This window comes from Macrotis lagotis, chromosome 1 (assembly GCF_037893015.1).
Source record: "Macrotis lagotis isolate mMagLag1 chromosome 1, bilby.v1.9.chrom.fasta, whole genome shotgun sequence".
Taxonomy (NCBI): domain Eukaryota; kingdom Metazoa; phylum Chordata; class Mammalia; order Peramelemorphia; family Peramelidae; genus Macrotis; species Macrotis lagotis.
The window spans coordinates 286,818,467-286,832,823 of record NC_133658.1 but is presented as its reverse complement, the minus strand read 5'-3'; the positions used below and the strand labels follow the sequence as shown (position 1 = coordinate 286,832,823).

Below are 14,357 nucleotides of genomic sequence, written 5' to 3'. Positions count from 1 at the left end.
GCCGCCCCGCACGCACGCACGCAACGTAGGCACGCATGCAACGTGCGCGCGCGCGCTCGTGCCCTTACCGGAAGCCCACGCTCTATGGGTCGGCTGGGACGGAAGCTCCTCTGGGCTGAGTTCCGGGGGGAATGTGGTGACCCCGGCCGAGGCTAGGTGGCTACAATCTGAGTTCTCTGGCGGAGAAGACTGCGCACCGGAGCGGGGGGCGGGGGAGAAGCCGCTTAGAATGAGCAAGGGGGTCTGTAAGAGGGGCAACGCTTGGCTTCCCTCTTGTCCTCTCCCCTCCCCCTCCCTCCCCGCTCTCCCCTTCTCGCACTTTCTCCCATTCTTTGAGAACTCGGACAGTCTCCATTTTTCAATTAATATTTCTCACACTCGGCACAGAGTGCATGATAAATGCATTTTCATTCATTCTGGCCCAGGACTTAGCAAATATCAGTAGAACAGATTCGCACATTTGCAGACGCATGCTTCCATAGTCACATGTGTAGCACATGTATTTATACACACACACACACACACACACACACTCATAAAAGAGTGCCAAGGAGGACGCCAAAGGTGGATGAGCGGCTTTGAACACCCCCTGCCCCCGAAGCCTCCCCCTGTGGCTCCGAGAAGCTGCAGCTCCTCGTGCACAGGGCCTGCCAAGGTAACGGGTCTGCACAGCCTAACCAGGGTCCTTCAGAGCGGCCTGTGCGGTCCGGGGGGAGCAGCTCCGGCGAGGGATGAAGACTTCAGAATGCCCGGATGAGAACGGCTAGTTCCCAGGACCAGGGCTGGCGGTCTTGACCTTTGCCCTGCGTTCTTGACCTTCGCCCTCTGGTCTTGACCTTCGCCCTGCATTCTTGACCTTCGCCCTGCGGTCTTGACCTTCGCCCTCTGGTCTTGGCCTTCGCCCTGCAGTCATGACCTTCGCCCTGCGGTCTTGACCTTTTCCCTACCACTGGACTTTGGAAGAGTCTGACTCAGGGCAACTCTGCCTCTCACTCCAAGTCAAGACTGTCCTACGTGTCCAAAACCCCACAGGACCACCAACAACAATATACATGTACATCTGTAAATACATATATGCAGACAGATTATATGTTCTGTTTGATCTTACTATAGCACTTTGAGGTTTGAGAAGAACTTCGTACCATTTCATTTTATACTTACAGAAACCTTGGCAGGTAGGTCCTATTATTAGCCTCATTTTGCAGATGAGGAAACTGAAGTTAAGCAACTTGCCACAGTAAAAGGTCACATTTGAATTCCCAACTTCTTAGTTGCTCTCTATAGGCCACAATCATCCAGGTCAAATCAGAAGAGATGTATTCATTATCATGATGGACAAACTTTTTGAATCCCTATTAGTAAAAAAATTTGATCATGTACTTATAATATACTTGTATGCATGCATATTTATAAACTATAAATACTTAAATTAGATATTTTTAAATTTCATGTATACATTAAACTAATAAAACAAAATAGAAATTTTATGATAGGAAAATTTTAAACTTTATCACCCTTTTTGCTCTCATTTAAATTAATGTTTTTGGTAAGAGCAATGTGATTGAATATGTTTCATTATTTCTTTAAAATCCTGATTTATGTTTAACATGGATCTATGTTTAAAATAGTTATACATACATAACTTAGATTGCTTTCTTTGGGGGGAAGGAAAGGAGAAAAAATGTAAAACTCAAAACCTTGCAAAAATATGATAGTTGAAAACTACCATTGCATGTAGTTGGAAAAATAAATGAATAAATGTTTATCCATGAAAAAACAACTCTTGGTTTAACACTATGATATGGACATTCAAAGATCAGATTCTAAGTTAATACATTTTGTTTTGATAGTTGATGCTATTAGCTGTCATAGCATAAAAGATGCTTCACAAACATCCATTGACTTAAGTGGAAGAATTTACACAACTAAAATTGTGCTACTAATTTTATTTATATTTTATTTACTTAAACACTAAAAAATATTTCCATATAAACAATTAAACGCAGACATGTATATGAATCTTTATTTTTGTTTACAGGGATGTCATATAAATTGTTTTTTCTGGTTCTACACAGTTTACTCAAATTCAGTTAATACTGTTCAGGATTTCTGAAGTAACCTTTCTTCATTTTTCATTGTTCAATAATATTTCAGTATATTTGTTCAACCATTCCATATCTGTTTCTTTTCTTTTCCATTCCCTTTCAAGATTAGGAAGTATGTTTGTGTTTTTGTTGCTCTATAAGCATTTTGGAGAGCTGTGCCCAGTCTGCTAGCAAGTCCCAATAAAAGATCAGCTCTTTCCCCAACTTTTCCTCCTGATGACTATTTTTTCACAAACATTATAATATAATCTATTGTTTAGTTATCCAAATGTTTTCATTGAACTGAATTTTGCCTCAACCACAATGTCACAGGTTAATTAGATGGAGAGATAAATGTAAGACTAAGCAGAGAATTAAACCTTTGCCTAGATGTTAAGAATTTTCCTACCTGGAGGTGAGAGTCATTGTGACTCATCTTAGAACTTTTCATATAAAATAAATTCGCTAATGTCTCAGAGGGAAGACACAAGTGGATCTTGTGGGCCATTATATTTTCCCCAGGCTTAAAACAACTTAGTTATTATGATAAGTTATTTTGTCATAAATTCTTGAAAATCCTCTAAAGTTCATTAAATATTTGTTTTCCCCTGTAGGATTATACAATTCTGTAAATTATTCTTAGTTGTAATCCTTCTGTCTTTTGCCCTTTAGAATACTACATTCCATGATCTTTCATTTGTAGAAGTAGCCAAGATTTATGTGATTCTGACTGGTTCTTTGGCTTAGCACACTATCTAACACATAGCTGGAGCTTAATAAATAAATTTGCCTGTTACTTGCCTATTGCCTACTTTGTAAATGCTTGCAGTAATTTTTCTTTGACATGGAAACTCTGGATTTTGACTGTAATATTCCTGAGACTTATTTTTTTCTTCAGGAGGTGATTGGTGGATTCTTTCTTCCTTTACTTTGGACTCTAGTTCTAATAGATTTGGCCAGTTTTCCCTTATGGCTTCTTGAGTCACCTTTGTTCCTAGACCAATTTCACCAACAAAGGTTAACCTCCCCTAGATTTTTGAAGTTCAAAGTACTGGAACTTAAGGTCTCTCAATGTCATCTTAGAACATGTTAAGAATTTTGGAGACCCTGGGCACCTGTTCTATCTCATTCTGAGCTGAGCATCACTGTGCCCTACTGTTCACTCCTATTCCCCAGGCTGCCAAGGCCTTTATCCTGAGATTTTATGACCACAAAGGGGATTTCTCACTTCTCTGGGGCTTCCTGATGGGTCCTTCCACTCTTCCTTTCTCCAAACACATAGTCCCAAAATCTATACAGGACTCTGGGAGACTACCTTTTCATTTGCCTGCTCTGGCAAATTGGCTTTTGCCAATAGCCCCCTCCCTGACTGCCTATGGACTTTTAACTGAAATTTTGTGCACTCTAGGATGGGGAAAAAAAACTGTTTACTTAAGTTTATCATCAGATTTTTAAATATCTTTATTTTTGTTCTAGCAAATTTCAAAGTTTTTTTTTTTAGTTTAAGAGTTTTTTAATTGTTATTTTTCAGGAAAAAGAGTCTGTGGGTGCCATTTGGTCTGCTTCTGTTCAAGCAGCCATCTTCATCATAATCTATCAGCTATATAAAGGTTTTTGTTGAAATCAGCTAGTATGTTCTATTTTCTTTGATGTTAGTTGTAAATTAGAAGATACTTATATTTCAAATAGGTGAGTTAGAAAACCCTATGAACTCTCCATTTTGAATATTTTTAAACAGGAAAAAAATCAGTTTCCAAATTTTAGAAAATATGAGAATTTTCATGGGTGTCACAATCTAATTTGGGGCTTTAAATGCTTAATTTTTCAATTTCATTAATCACAATGGCTTTTTGTTATCATTAGCTAATGTTACAAAACACAATATAAATACAGAGTAAAGTTCATTATTAACAGTTGTGTAAATAAATTCATGTCAAATGTCTTTGATAATCTTGATTTCAGGGTGCTGTTTTTTTCCTAACAGATTAAATCAGTTTTTTTTACCTCAATATATCTGACAAAGAGTTTGCCCTAGGAGTAGAAGGAGCAATTTTGCCTTTTTACTTGAGCTTGTATTAGTTTAATCTTTGGTTTCTTTGCAGGAATCTTCTTGTCACTTAACTGGGCATGTGCATACTTAAAATATATGAAACAGATATAGATAGCATTCACCTTACCTCTTTGTAGCAGAATGCCCACATTTCCCTTAGGATAACTTATATACCATGCATATTACATCAGTCAATCAATAAATATTTGTCAAATGTCAGACACTGTACTAAGTGGTGAGAATACAAAAAGAAGAAAAAAGAATCCCTCCCCTCAAAGACTTACACTCTAGTAAGAAAATGACATGCAAATAAAGATATATGAAGCAAGCCAAATACAGGATAAAGAGGAAATAATTAAAAGAGGGAAGGTATTAGAATTCGGAGGAGTTGTAGAAAGTGAGATTTTAGTTGGGACTTAAAGATAATGTTACATAACCATCTGAAATTTGGACTGAGTCAAAGAGCCAGTGTTAACCCATATCACATGTTAAATACTAGTAAAAATTCATTTCTTATCTGTTTAAATAGAAAATCCTAGCCCGGTTCTTCCTGTTTCCCAACGTATTGTCTCTTATACTTCTAGGAAACGTGTTCTACTTTGGAGACCACTAAAATAGTGCAAAGCTCTGATTTGCTCAAGCATTAAACAGACCCAGGATGTAGATTCATCCCTGGCTTTTTGAAATAACAAGAAAGAAGGATTAGATCCTATTCATTGACTGAAATTTCCCAGCAAATTCTCCCATGCTTCACTCTGTCAAGGCAAGCATCCATGATTGCATGAAACTTTGGGAAAATGCCAAACTTATGGAATCAAATACAATAACAATAGCAAGAAGTAGATCACCCAGGAAAGTCACAAGTCCCACAGAGACAAATTTACATACTGAATTCAGTGCTTCTGTCCTATAGTATAAGAATCTTCATTGTGGAATGGAAATTTTTTTGCTATTAGAAACCACCTCTTTTCTAACTTCTTTTTCCCTTTTTGTTTGGTTGTTGTATAATGCAAACTATCTCAGACCTCTTAACCTTACAAGGCTCCTAATGAGTAAACATTGCCTAACAGCTCCCTCCCAGCTGTTGCTGTCACAGTTGATACTGTCCAGATTTCCCTCCTGGGAGCTCCATTCCCCACCATACCACTTTGCATAGTTGTTTAAAATTCTGAATTTGTCTTTTCCTTGAGACTGTATTTTGAGTAATGCAGGGGGAAGACTTCAGCACAGCGTGAGCTACCTTTTCTCTGGCCATGGTTAGCACATGGGTGATCTTTGCTTCTGCTTTCTTCCTTCTGGGATCTTTCCAGCTCCCAGATTTCCAGAAGGTGAGTTTACTCCCTGGAAATACTAATATTCAGGGAATTATGGTCCTTGAAAATATGATGACATGGATTGAAACTGACCATCTTGTTAAATAAAAGAAATGACTTGGTGTCAGGAAGGTGTAGATTCAAAACTGGACTCTAATGATTTCTAGATAAATGACTACCAGCAATTTTCTTAAATTCTCTGAGACTCAGTCCCTTCATCTGTAAAATGGGGATAATAATTGTAGTGCCTGTTTTGGGGCTATTAAAAGGCTTAAATAGTACAATGTTTTATAGTGTGCTTTGTAAACTTTATAATAGTACACAAAAGTTAGTTTTTATTTTTCTTTGAACTAATATCAAGTTGTTTGACATAAATTAAAGTCAGAACTTAGAAATCCAGGAGACTAAAGCCAATTTATTACAGAAGGAATATTGTCATTATTATGATCATTTCTTTTCATCTAGTGAAAAGTGAAAATATATATTTACTAAAATATACCTGCTCCTTCCTTTCCCTTTCTCTTTCAGAGATTTCTGATGAATTTGGATCCAGAGAATATTTTCTTTTATTTTGGTGCTGTTTCCAACCTAGAAGGTACTATTCTGTGGTGTTTTTTTAGTAAGGGAAACATTACTAATTTTTATCTTCCATGATAATTAGTTGAGTCAATATGTTTTTGATTTTCATTGTTACATCCCCCACTTTAGGCTAAGACACATGTTGTAAGGACCTTTTTCTTAGAAGTATGTATGAGGGGGAAGCTACTTCTCTTCCATGGACCAAGTATCTTCCTGCTAATGAAATGCTTGCTGTTATCTTACTGACAAATATATAGAAACATGATCTGAGTAGTTTTCAGGACTGAGCTAGAGATCTGATTTCAGAACTTTCAGTAAAAGAATGTTTTAAAATATCTCAAATTGCTTCCAATTAGCTTGGGCAAGTACCTTTTTCTAGGATTCTGTCTCTCATCTATAAAACAAGGCAATTAAGATAGATATTTTCTAAAATCCCTTCAACTTCAGCATTTTTTTTTATTTAAGAAGGGTTATTTCTATTTAATAGAACTCAGGGTTAACTTTTTTTTTGGTGGGAAATGGAGATGAATAGCATTGCCTCACTTTTTTTTTTAACCAAAGCGATTAATTAATCAATTTTCACCCTCGCATATGAATACTTCTCTGCTTGTTAATTGGAGATTTAGGAGCATGACAAATTTTGTCATTGTATGGGTATCCCTAGGCAGAGTAGAGTATTAAGGGACTTTCTACTACTGACATGGACTCACTTGTTACTTGCAGCCTTTTTCTATACCTAGTATATTCAATTAAAATGTGAAGACATTTATTCAGCACCTACAGTGTTCAAGGTCCAAGGGGTATTGTTGGCATAGTGAAAAGAACATTGGCTTTGGAGACAGAAAATCCTTATTCAAATCTGACTTCTGAGGCTTACTTGTGAGATCCTTAGTCTTTATGTGCTTCAGGGCTTGCATACCCACTATTGGAGGTAGTTTTGTCCTGACCTGGTGAAACCATACTGGGAGTCTGCATTGCTACTGAAAGCACAGATTTTTGGGGTTTTAGTAGCTCTGCCAGGCACTGTTAGGTACTAGTATGACAGATGAGGAATCACTGTCTTTTCCCTCAAGGACCAAAGGGTTGTTCATGGTCTAGTGGAGAGAAGATGATCATTTTAAAAATGCAGGTTTTTAATGAAGGAGGCCTCTTCCTGAAAAATAAGTTCTCCAAAGTATTCAGTTTTGCCCATTTTCTCCATCAGAGAGAACTGCAGAAATGCTGAGCTAAGATTTCCTAAATCACACAGCCCATCTTGTTTCTTCCAGCCCTAGAGTTCGATATTCTTCAGCTCAGCTGCCTTTGTGAAGACCACGGGATCTCCAGGCTGCGTTGTAAGACCCAATATTGTACCTTCGAGGCCCTGGCAGAACACTTTGCCTTCCAGTTCCCTGAAGAGCTCAGTCTCCTGATTCCATCCTTTACCAGCCAATGGGTGGTAAACTCTTCTCTCTGGCAGCTGAAACAATATCCAGACAGTTGCATTACAGGAGGCAGGGTCCTATTGCCCCCTGTGACTACTGCTAAGATTACTTACTGTGCCAGGCAATTGGTGAGTGAATGCTAGGCTTATTAGTGGCTTCATCTTATTAACATTTGCTTGCAGCTAAGTGGAATATATTAGTGGGAGGGATATTGAGCCTAATATGACAACCACTAGAACTCAAAGTAGAAGAATGAGAGGAAGGTTCTGTGAAAATGTGTATGATTAATTTTCCTTAACTTGGTTATTGAATATATCTTTAAAAACTCTAGTTCCTAAGTTGGTGAATTGGTAGTCAAAAGAGCTTGGCTCTTAGGTTCATAGATTTAGAACCATAAAATTTCTTACAGACCATCTTGTCCAGTGTTCTTACTGTATAGATGAGAAAATTGAGACCCATAAAGGGGTCTATGTGCCCAGGAGCACATAGGTAGTAATTAACCCAGGTCCTCTGACTTTAAATCCAGTGATTTTTTTCATCACACCATGTTGTGGGAAGCTAGATAGTACAGTGGATAGAGCATCAGCCCTGGAGTCAGGAGGACCTGAGTTTAAACCCAGCCTCAGATACTTGACACTTCCTAGGTGTGACCTTGGACAGATCACTTAACCTTGATTGTCTCACATCCAGGGCCATCTCCAGTCGTCCTGATCCATATCTGGCCACTGGGCCTAGATGACTCTGGAGTGAGGCTGGTGACTTAGTTTTGGCACTGCCTCACTCAGATACAATTCATGTGCTTGTCATTGTATCACCTCCCTGATGTCATGGTCTTTTTCCAGAACAAAGGACGAACATCATCAGAAATCATTTTCATCATACCATATGGTGCCTCTGTGTGGCTCTGTGATGTTAGCCAAGCTATTTTCCCTCTCTGGATTCAATTTTCCTTTTTCTAAAATGAGAAGATTAGATGCTATATAATTTTGGAGATACTTTTCCAACTCAAATATTCTGTGATTCTGCTTCAGTTCTGTGACAGGTTCTAGGATTTAGAATGGGCTTAACTAGTTTCTTCTTACTTATACAGCAATGATCCAATAAAGGATTTTATCTTTGACACTTCCACACTAATCTCCTAAGGCCTAAATTCTGTTGACCTCAAAGAGTGATTAGGTAAGATTTTGAGGAACTATATTTAGAATAGAGTTGTTTGCTTGTGTAGAGCATAATCTTTCTAAGGTCAACACCATGGGGTCCAGGCTCTATATGAACCAGTTAGCATGTTAGTATTAGAAATTGGCATCCCAGCCACCTTACAAATATGAATTTGTGTTCATAACAGGAAAGAGAAAGAAAGGGCATATGAATTAGTGTAAATTAATATTCACTGTCAGATATTTAGCTCAGGGTATATCTTCTATAGGTAGTAGGACAACTCTAGTGAGGAAGAAAACATGATGGAAGACTTTGCAAACAGAAGTGGGAGGGAAGCAATCTAAGAACCAAATATCAAGGAAAATAACATGGAGAATAATTGTAAAATGAAATAACTCACTTCTAAAGAGGGAAGATAAAGGGTCATTCCCTTTGCTTCATATTCTTTTTTATTTTTATCAGCAAGGGGAGATCATAATGAAGGGTGAGCAGCTTTACATTCAACCTCTGAAGAGAGAGCATTGGAGCTTGGTGGCAGACCACAGACTTGCCCAGCCCCACCTTATTCACAAGACTACTCAGAGGGCATCAGAGACCCTACAAGGTACCATCCTTCTCTCTCAGACAGGACAACTGTCTAGTAAAGTTATATAGCAAAGCAACTTCATGTCCATGTAGGCCTCATGTTCTTGATGTAATTCAGTTGTTTAAGTATACTACTCCTTGTGTCCTCCTGTTGGAATTTCTTGGCAAAGATACTGAAGTAGTTTGCTGTTTCCTTCTCCAGCTCATTTTACAGATGAGGCAATGTGGCAAACAGGGTTAAGTGACTTGCCCAGGGTAACATAGCCAGTAAGTATCTGAAACTGTATTTGAACTCAGGTCTTCCTGACTCTAGACCTAGTTTCCATCCACTTGAATATCTAGCTGTCTACCCAGCCCTTCCCTATAGAGTGTTCTGCAAATTCTGTTACTACAGGGTCCTAGGCCAGGAAGGCTTACAAATTGCCTTGGATTTGGGAAGAATCTTTGAAAATCTGAGAAACTAAAACCCACTTTCCTAAGTGTGGGACTTTATTCTATCCTGATCATTACTCTTTTGGCATTTTGCACACAGCTCATGGATTTTCCCCTCGGATCTCAAAACGGGCCCTAGGAAATGTCAAACATCTGGAGCTATTGGTTGTGGTGGGCCATGATGTCTATGAGTACCACAAGGAAGACACAGAGCGATATATCCTCACAAATCTCAATATTGTAAGTGATTTCCAAAGCAGGGCCCTAGATCACATTGAAACATTTTAATAACTCCTATTTAAATACATTGCTCCAAGACTTACTTTACATAGGACTTTTGGTGGGAAGCACTTCAAGGAAATACTGAATAAATCTTTGGAATTAAATGTTATCCCTGCACTTATGGTAGAGAGTTGTCCTGTAAAGAAAAATTTATTTACCCGACTTAACATTGACTACCCATCCATTTCTTCCATTCTGAAATTCAATGAGTCAGACTTACCTTCTGCAGAGGCTTAACCTTTTCAAATCATTCATGATTTTATAGAACAGTGCATTCAACAATCAAGGAAGAAGACTGAATTTCCCTCTGGCATATGATGATCATGTGACCCTGGGCAGATAGAAATTGCCAAACAGATACTGATAGAGTTGCAGTTATCTGGGATAATCCTGAAGCCCTAGTCAAGAATTCTCTACACCACAGATGGGGGAACCTCTCGCCTGCTTTGGTCTGGGACTGCCAAGGCAACTCTGGGGAGTAGGGGGTGGATGGGGATTCCAAATTCAGTAAATCTAGTAGTCTTTTAGGGGTGAATTAATTAAATATTTGACCAAATATATCCCTTGATTGATATTATAAATATCAGTATATTTATAATATCAATCAAAAGGGATATATTTTTTGGCAGGAAAAAAAAAGTTCCCATCCCTGCTCTACACTAATGAAATCACTGGTCCTGTCTAAAAGTAAAGAAAAGACCCACAATAAAATTTTATATTTCTATAGCTTCTTTACTTTCCACATTCTTTTATGTGTATTTGTTATATCATTTAAGGCAACTTTTGGTTAGATGAAAATGATAGTTTTGCTAATCTCATTTATTTATTTATTTATTTATTTTTAAAGGTTTTTTGCAAGGCACATGGGGTTAAGTGGCTTGCCCAAGGCCACAGCTAGGCAATTATTAAGTGTCTGAGACCGGATTTGAACCCAGGTACTTCTGACTCCAGGGCCAGTGCTTTATCCACTGTGCCACCTAGCCACCCCTATTTATTTTTTTAAATATATTTTATTTTCCCCCCAAATACATTTTAAAACATTTTTAACATTTTTAAAGGTTTTTTTTGTTTTTTAGTTTTTGCAAGGCAATGGGGTTAAGTGGCTTGCCCAAGGCCACACAGCTAGGTAAAGATTAAGTGTCTGAGGCCAGATTTGAACTCAAGTACTCCTAACTCCAGGGCTGGTGCTCTATCCACTGTACCACCTGGCTGCCCCTGCATTTTTAAAGTTTTGAGTACCAAATCCTATTCCTCCTTTCTTCCCTCTCCTCTTCTATCCATTAGATAGTTAGCAATCAGATATATTCATGTGCAATAATGTAAAGTATTTCCCTACTAGTCGTTATGAAGAAGACTCAGAGAAAAAAGAAAAGAAATGGAAATGGAAAAATAGCATGTTTCAGTCAGTATTTAAAAAATACAAGTTCTTTCTCTGGAGGCTGATAGTACTTCATCATTAGTCCTTTGGGATTATCTTGGATCATTGTTTTGCTGAGATTAGCAAAATCTTTCATAGTTTTTTATTGTACAATACTGCTGTTACTATGTACAACATGCTCCTAGTTCTGTTCACTTCATTTTGCATCAGTTCATCTAAGTCTTTTTAGTTTTTTCTAAAATCATGCTGCTCATCATTTTTTATAGCACAATAATATTTCTTCTAATGGATATTCCTTTGATTTCCAATTTGTAGCTACCACAAGACTAGCTTTTATAAATATTTTTGTTAACCTCATTTTATAAAATCTCAACCAGTAATATATAAAAGTGGCTTCTCAGTTTCCACATCTATAAAATTAGAGTTCTAGACTATATAATCTCTCAAATTCCTTCTAGCTGTAACATGCCATGGTACTAGGTGATTTGCCCAGGATCATCTAGTAAGTCCAAAGCAGACCTTGGCTCAAGTTAAGGTTTCCTGACAGGTCCACTGAGGTACAAACACTTCACTTTTCTGATTTATTATTGGTATTGTCATTGTCATTGTTTGGTCATTTTTTTTTTTTAGTTTGAGTCTTCATGATCCCATTTAGGTTTTTCTTGGCAGAAATACTGGAGTGGTTTGTCATTCCCTTTTTCAGCTTATTTTATAGATGAAGAAACTGAGGCAAACAGTTTAAGTGGCTTGTAAGTGTCTGAGGAAAGATTTGAACTGAACTGAGGAAGATTGTCTTTCTGACTACAGGTTCAGCATACTGTCCATTGCACTAGGTGCCTAATTAATTTTTATTTCAATTCTCTTTCCCTCAGATATGTAGCTCAGATACCATGTTCTAGATGAAACATTTCCTGAACCCTCACCAACTACTATATTCCCTCCCCTCTTTGTATTAAATTGTATTTGTAATTAATTACTATGTGTATAAATGTACATGTATGTATTTACTTATTAACTTTATATTTATATAGTAAATATTTTTATATGTTGTCTCCTCCATTAGAATATAAAGCCTTTTGTGAATTTAAATGTCTAGTACTTAATTGCTCTGGCTTATAGGGAGTCTTTAATAAATACTTGTTGATCTCTTTACTTTCAATTCCTTTCTTCTCATTTCTGCTTCACTTCTTAAAAGGGGGCAGAACTGCTGAGAGATGTTTCTCTAGGAGCCCAGTTCCGAGTTCACCTGATAAAGATGATCATTATGACCGAGCCAGAGGTAGGAGGCAGATTGAATTCAGAAAGCAGCCCCTTTGTCCTGCTGCCCACCCCCTAGCCAGTGGCACAGATAATGCTAACTTCAGAAGATGTTCTTTGAAGGGCCTCTTTCTTTACTCCTCTCAGGCAGATCTGAATATTACCACCAACCTTACCTCCTCACTATTCAGTGTGTGTAAATGGAGCCAGAGAATCAATCCCCCAGATGACACCCACCCACACCATGCTGACTTGGTCCTCTACATCACAAGGTAACTAAATTCCCTATTTTGGAAGCTTGGAAAGCCAAAACCCTGGCATAGGATATTACTTTTCCTAGGTCCTACTCTTCCTCTCTTAATCACAAGTCCAGTAGTCCTGATTCAGATCTCTCCTGGGGAGAGAGTATAAAATGAGGCTGGTGACTGCAGAGCCTTCTCTCACTTAAATCCAATTCACTTGCATGTCACGGCATTACCTCTTATGGTCCTCTTGGAGAATAAAGGACAAACAACAATCACCACACCTCTGATACACTTCAGTATCAATGATTTAGGGAGTGGAAAAGCAACTTGGAAAACTCCTAAGGGCTCTCAAAGGTGGGAGAGACCATGTTTGCATCTGTCCTGTTTGCCCTACCTGTGCCTTGTCCCTATGAGCTGTCTTTTTTCTTTTTCTTTTTTTGTAGGTTTGATCTAGAGCTGTCAGATGGCAACAAACAGGTACGGGGAGTGACCCAGCTTGGGGGTGCATGTTCCACCTCTTGGAGCTGCCTTATCACAGAAGACACAGGCTTTGATCTGGGGGTTACCATTGCTCATGAGATTGGGCACAGGTATGTGACCTTCCTCAGACAAAGTAGGAGAATTGACAGGATGTAAAATCTATTGGAGGGCCAGCATGATTTCAGAAATGAAATATGGCAGAAGAATTAACACTGGCTAGATGTAGGACCAGAGAATAAAATGGAATTGAGACCTGAGGAGGTTAGAAGTAGACCATGGGAAAAAATTGCCACATTACTGAATAGGAGATATACTCCATAGCCCCAGTTGGTTAAGAAGGTAAGCTTTTTACTAGGAAAGTTTTAGGATAATGTTTATAAGGGGAATAGAAAGTTGTAACTTCAATGATAGAGAACTGTCACATGAATCTCAGTCCATTGGAGACTAGTAAAGTCAAAGAAAAGCTGGTATTCCAGGTGTTCTTAAACATAACCTAGATGGGAATGGAGAAGGGGAAAGGAGGGGAAAGAAGATAAGTACAACAAAATTTCTTCTAGAAAAAGGACAAAATAGGGGCGGCTAGGTGGCGCAGTGGATAAAGCACCAGCCCTGGAGTCAGGAGTACCTGGGTTCAAATCTGGTCTCAGACACTTAATAATTACCTAGTTGTATGGCCTTGGGCAAGCCACTTAACCCCATTTGCCTTGCAAAAACCTAAAAAAAAAAAAAGACAAAAGGAGTTCTTATCACCCTGTCTTTGAGTGCAGTTTTGGTATTGATCATGATGGGATTGAACACAGCTGTAGCAGCAATGACCACATCATGGCCCCTGGTGGCACCCCAAACAGCATTGGCCTCACATGGTCTGAGTGCAGCCGAGAGCAGTTTCTACACTTTGTAAGGTAAAACGAATGAGGCCATTCCATTACTACCTGATATGCTGTGTGAATGAAGGGAGGGGGCAAGGGAGAGGCAGACAGGTGGCATAAGGAGGGATCTTCTGGCTTCACATTTAGTGAGTTGATCCCGAAAGCAAATCTCATCCTGCCTTGGGGACTACAGCCTTGGGACTGGTCTGTTGACCTGGGGA

The 14,357-nt window shown here is 38.5% G+C and overlaps 1 protein-coding gene across 4 annotated transcripts in view; it reads left to right on the top strand.

Moving 5' to 3' along the window:
* Positions 1-5,225: 5,225 nt before the first annotated feature.
* The window catches only part of ADAMTS13 (ADAM metallopeptidase with thrombospondin type 1 motif 13), a 42,017-nt gene continuing 32,885 nt past the window's right edge, over positions 5,226-14,357 (top strand). For 3 of the 4 annotated variants that reach the window (XM_074210777.1, XM_074210775.1, XM_074210776.1), the window contains exons 1-9: positions 5,226-5,462; positions 5,976-6,042; positions 7,295-7,578; positions 9,071-9,212; positions 9,726-9,865; positions 12,481-12,564; positions 12,690-12,814; positions 13,231-13,377; positions 14,035-14,169. In XM_074210777.1, coding sequence (XP_074066878.1) covers positions 5,388-5,462; positions 5,976-6,042; positions 7,295-7,578; positions 9,071-9,212; positions 9,726-9,865; positions 12,481-12,564; positions 12,690-12,814; positions 13,231-13,377; positions 14,035-14,169 — 1,199 coding nt within the window. In that variant the 5' untranslated portion in view covers positions 5,226-5,387. Of the gene's footprint in view, positions 5,463-5,975; positions 6,043-7,294; positions 7,579-9,070; positions 9,213-9,725; positions 9,866-12,480; positions 12,565-12,689; positions 12,815-13,230; positions 13,378-14,034; positions 14,170-14,357 lie in introns of those variants that run through there. The other variant, XM_074210778.1, reaches the window with a different exon arrangement.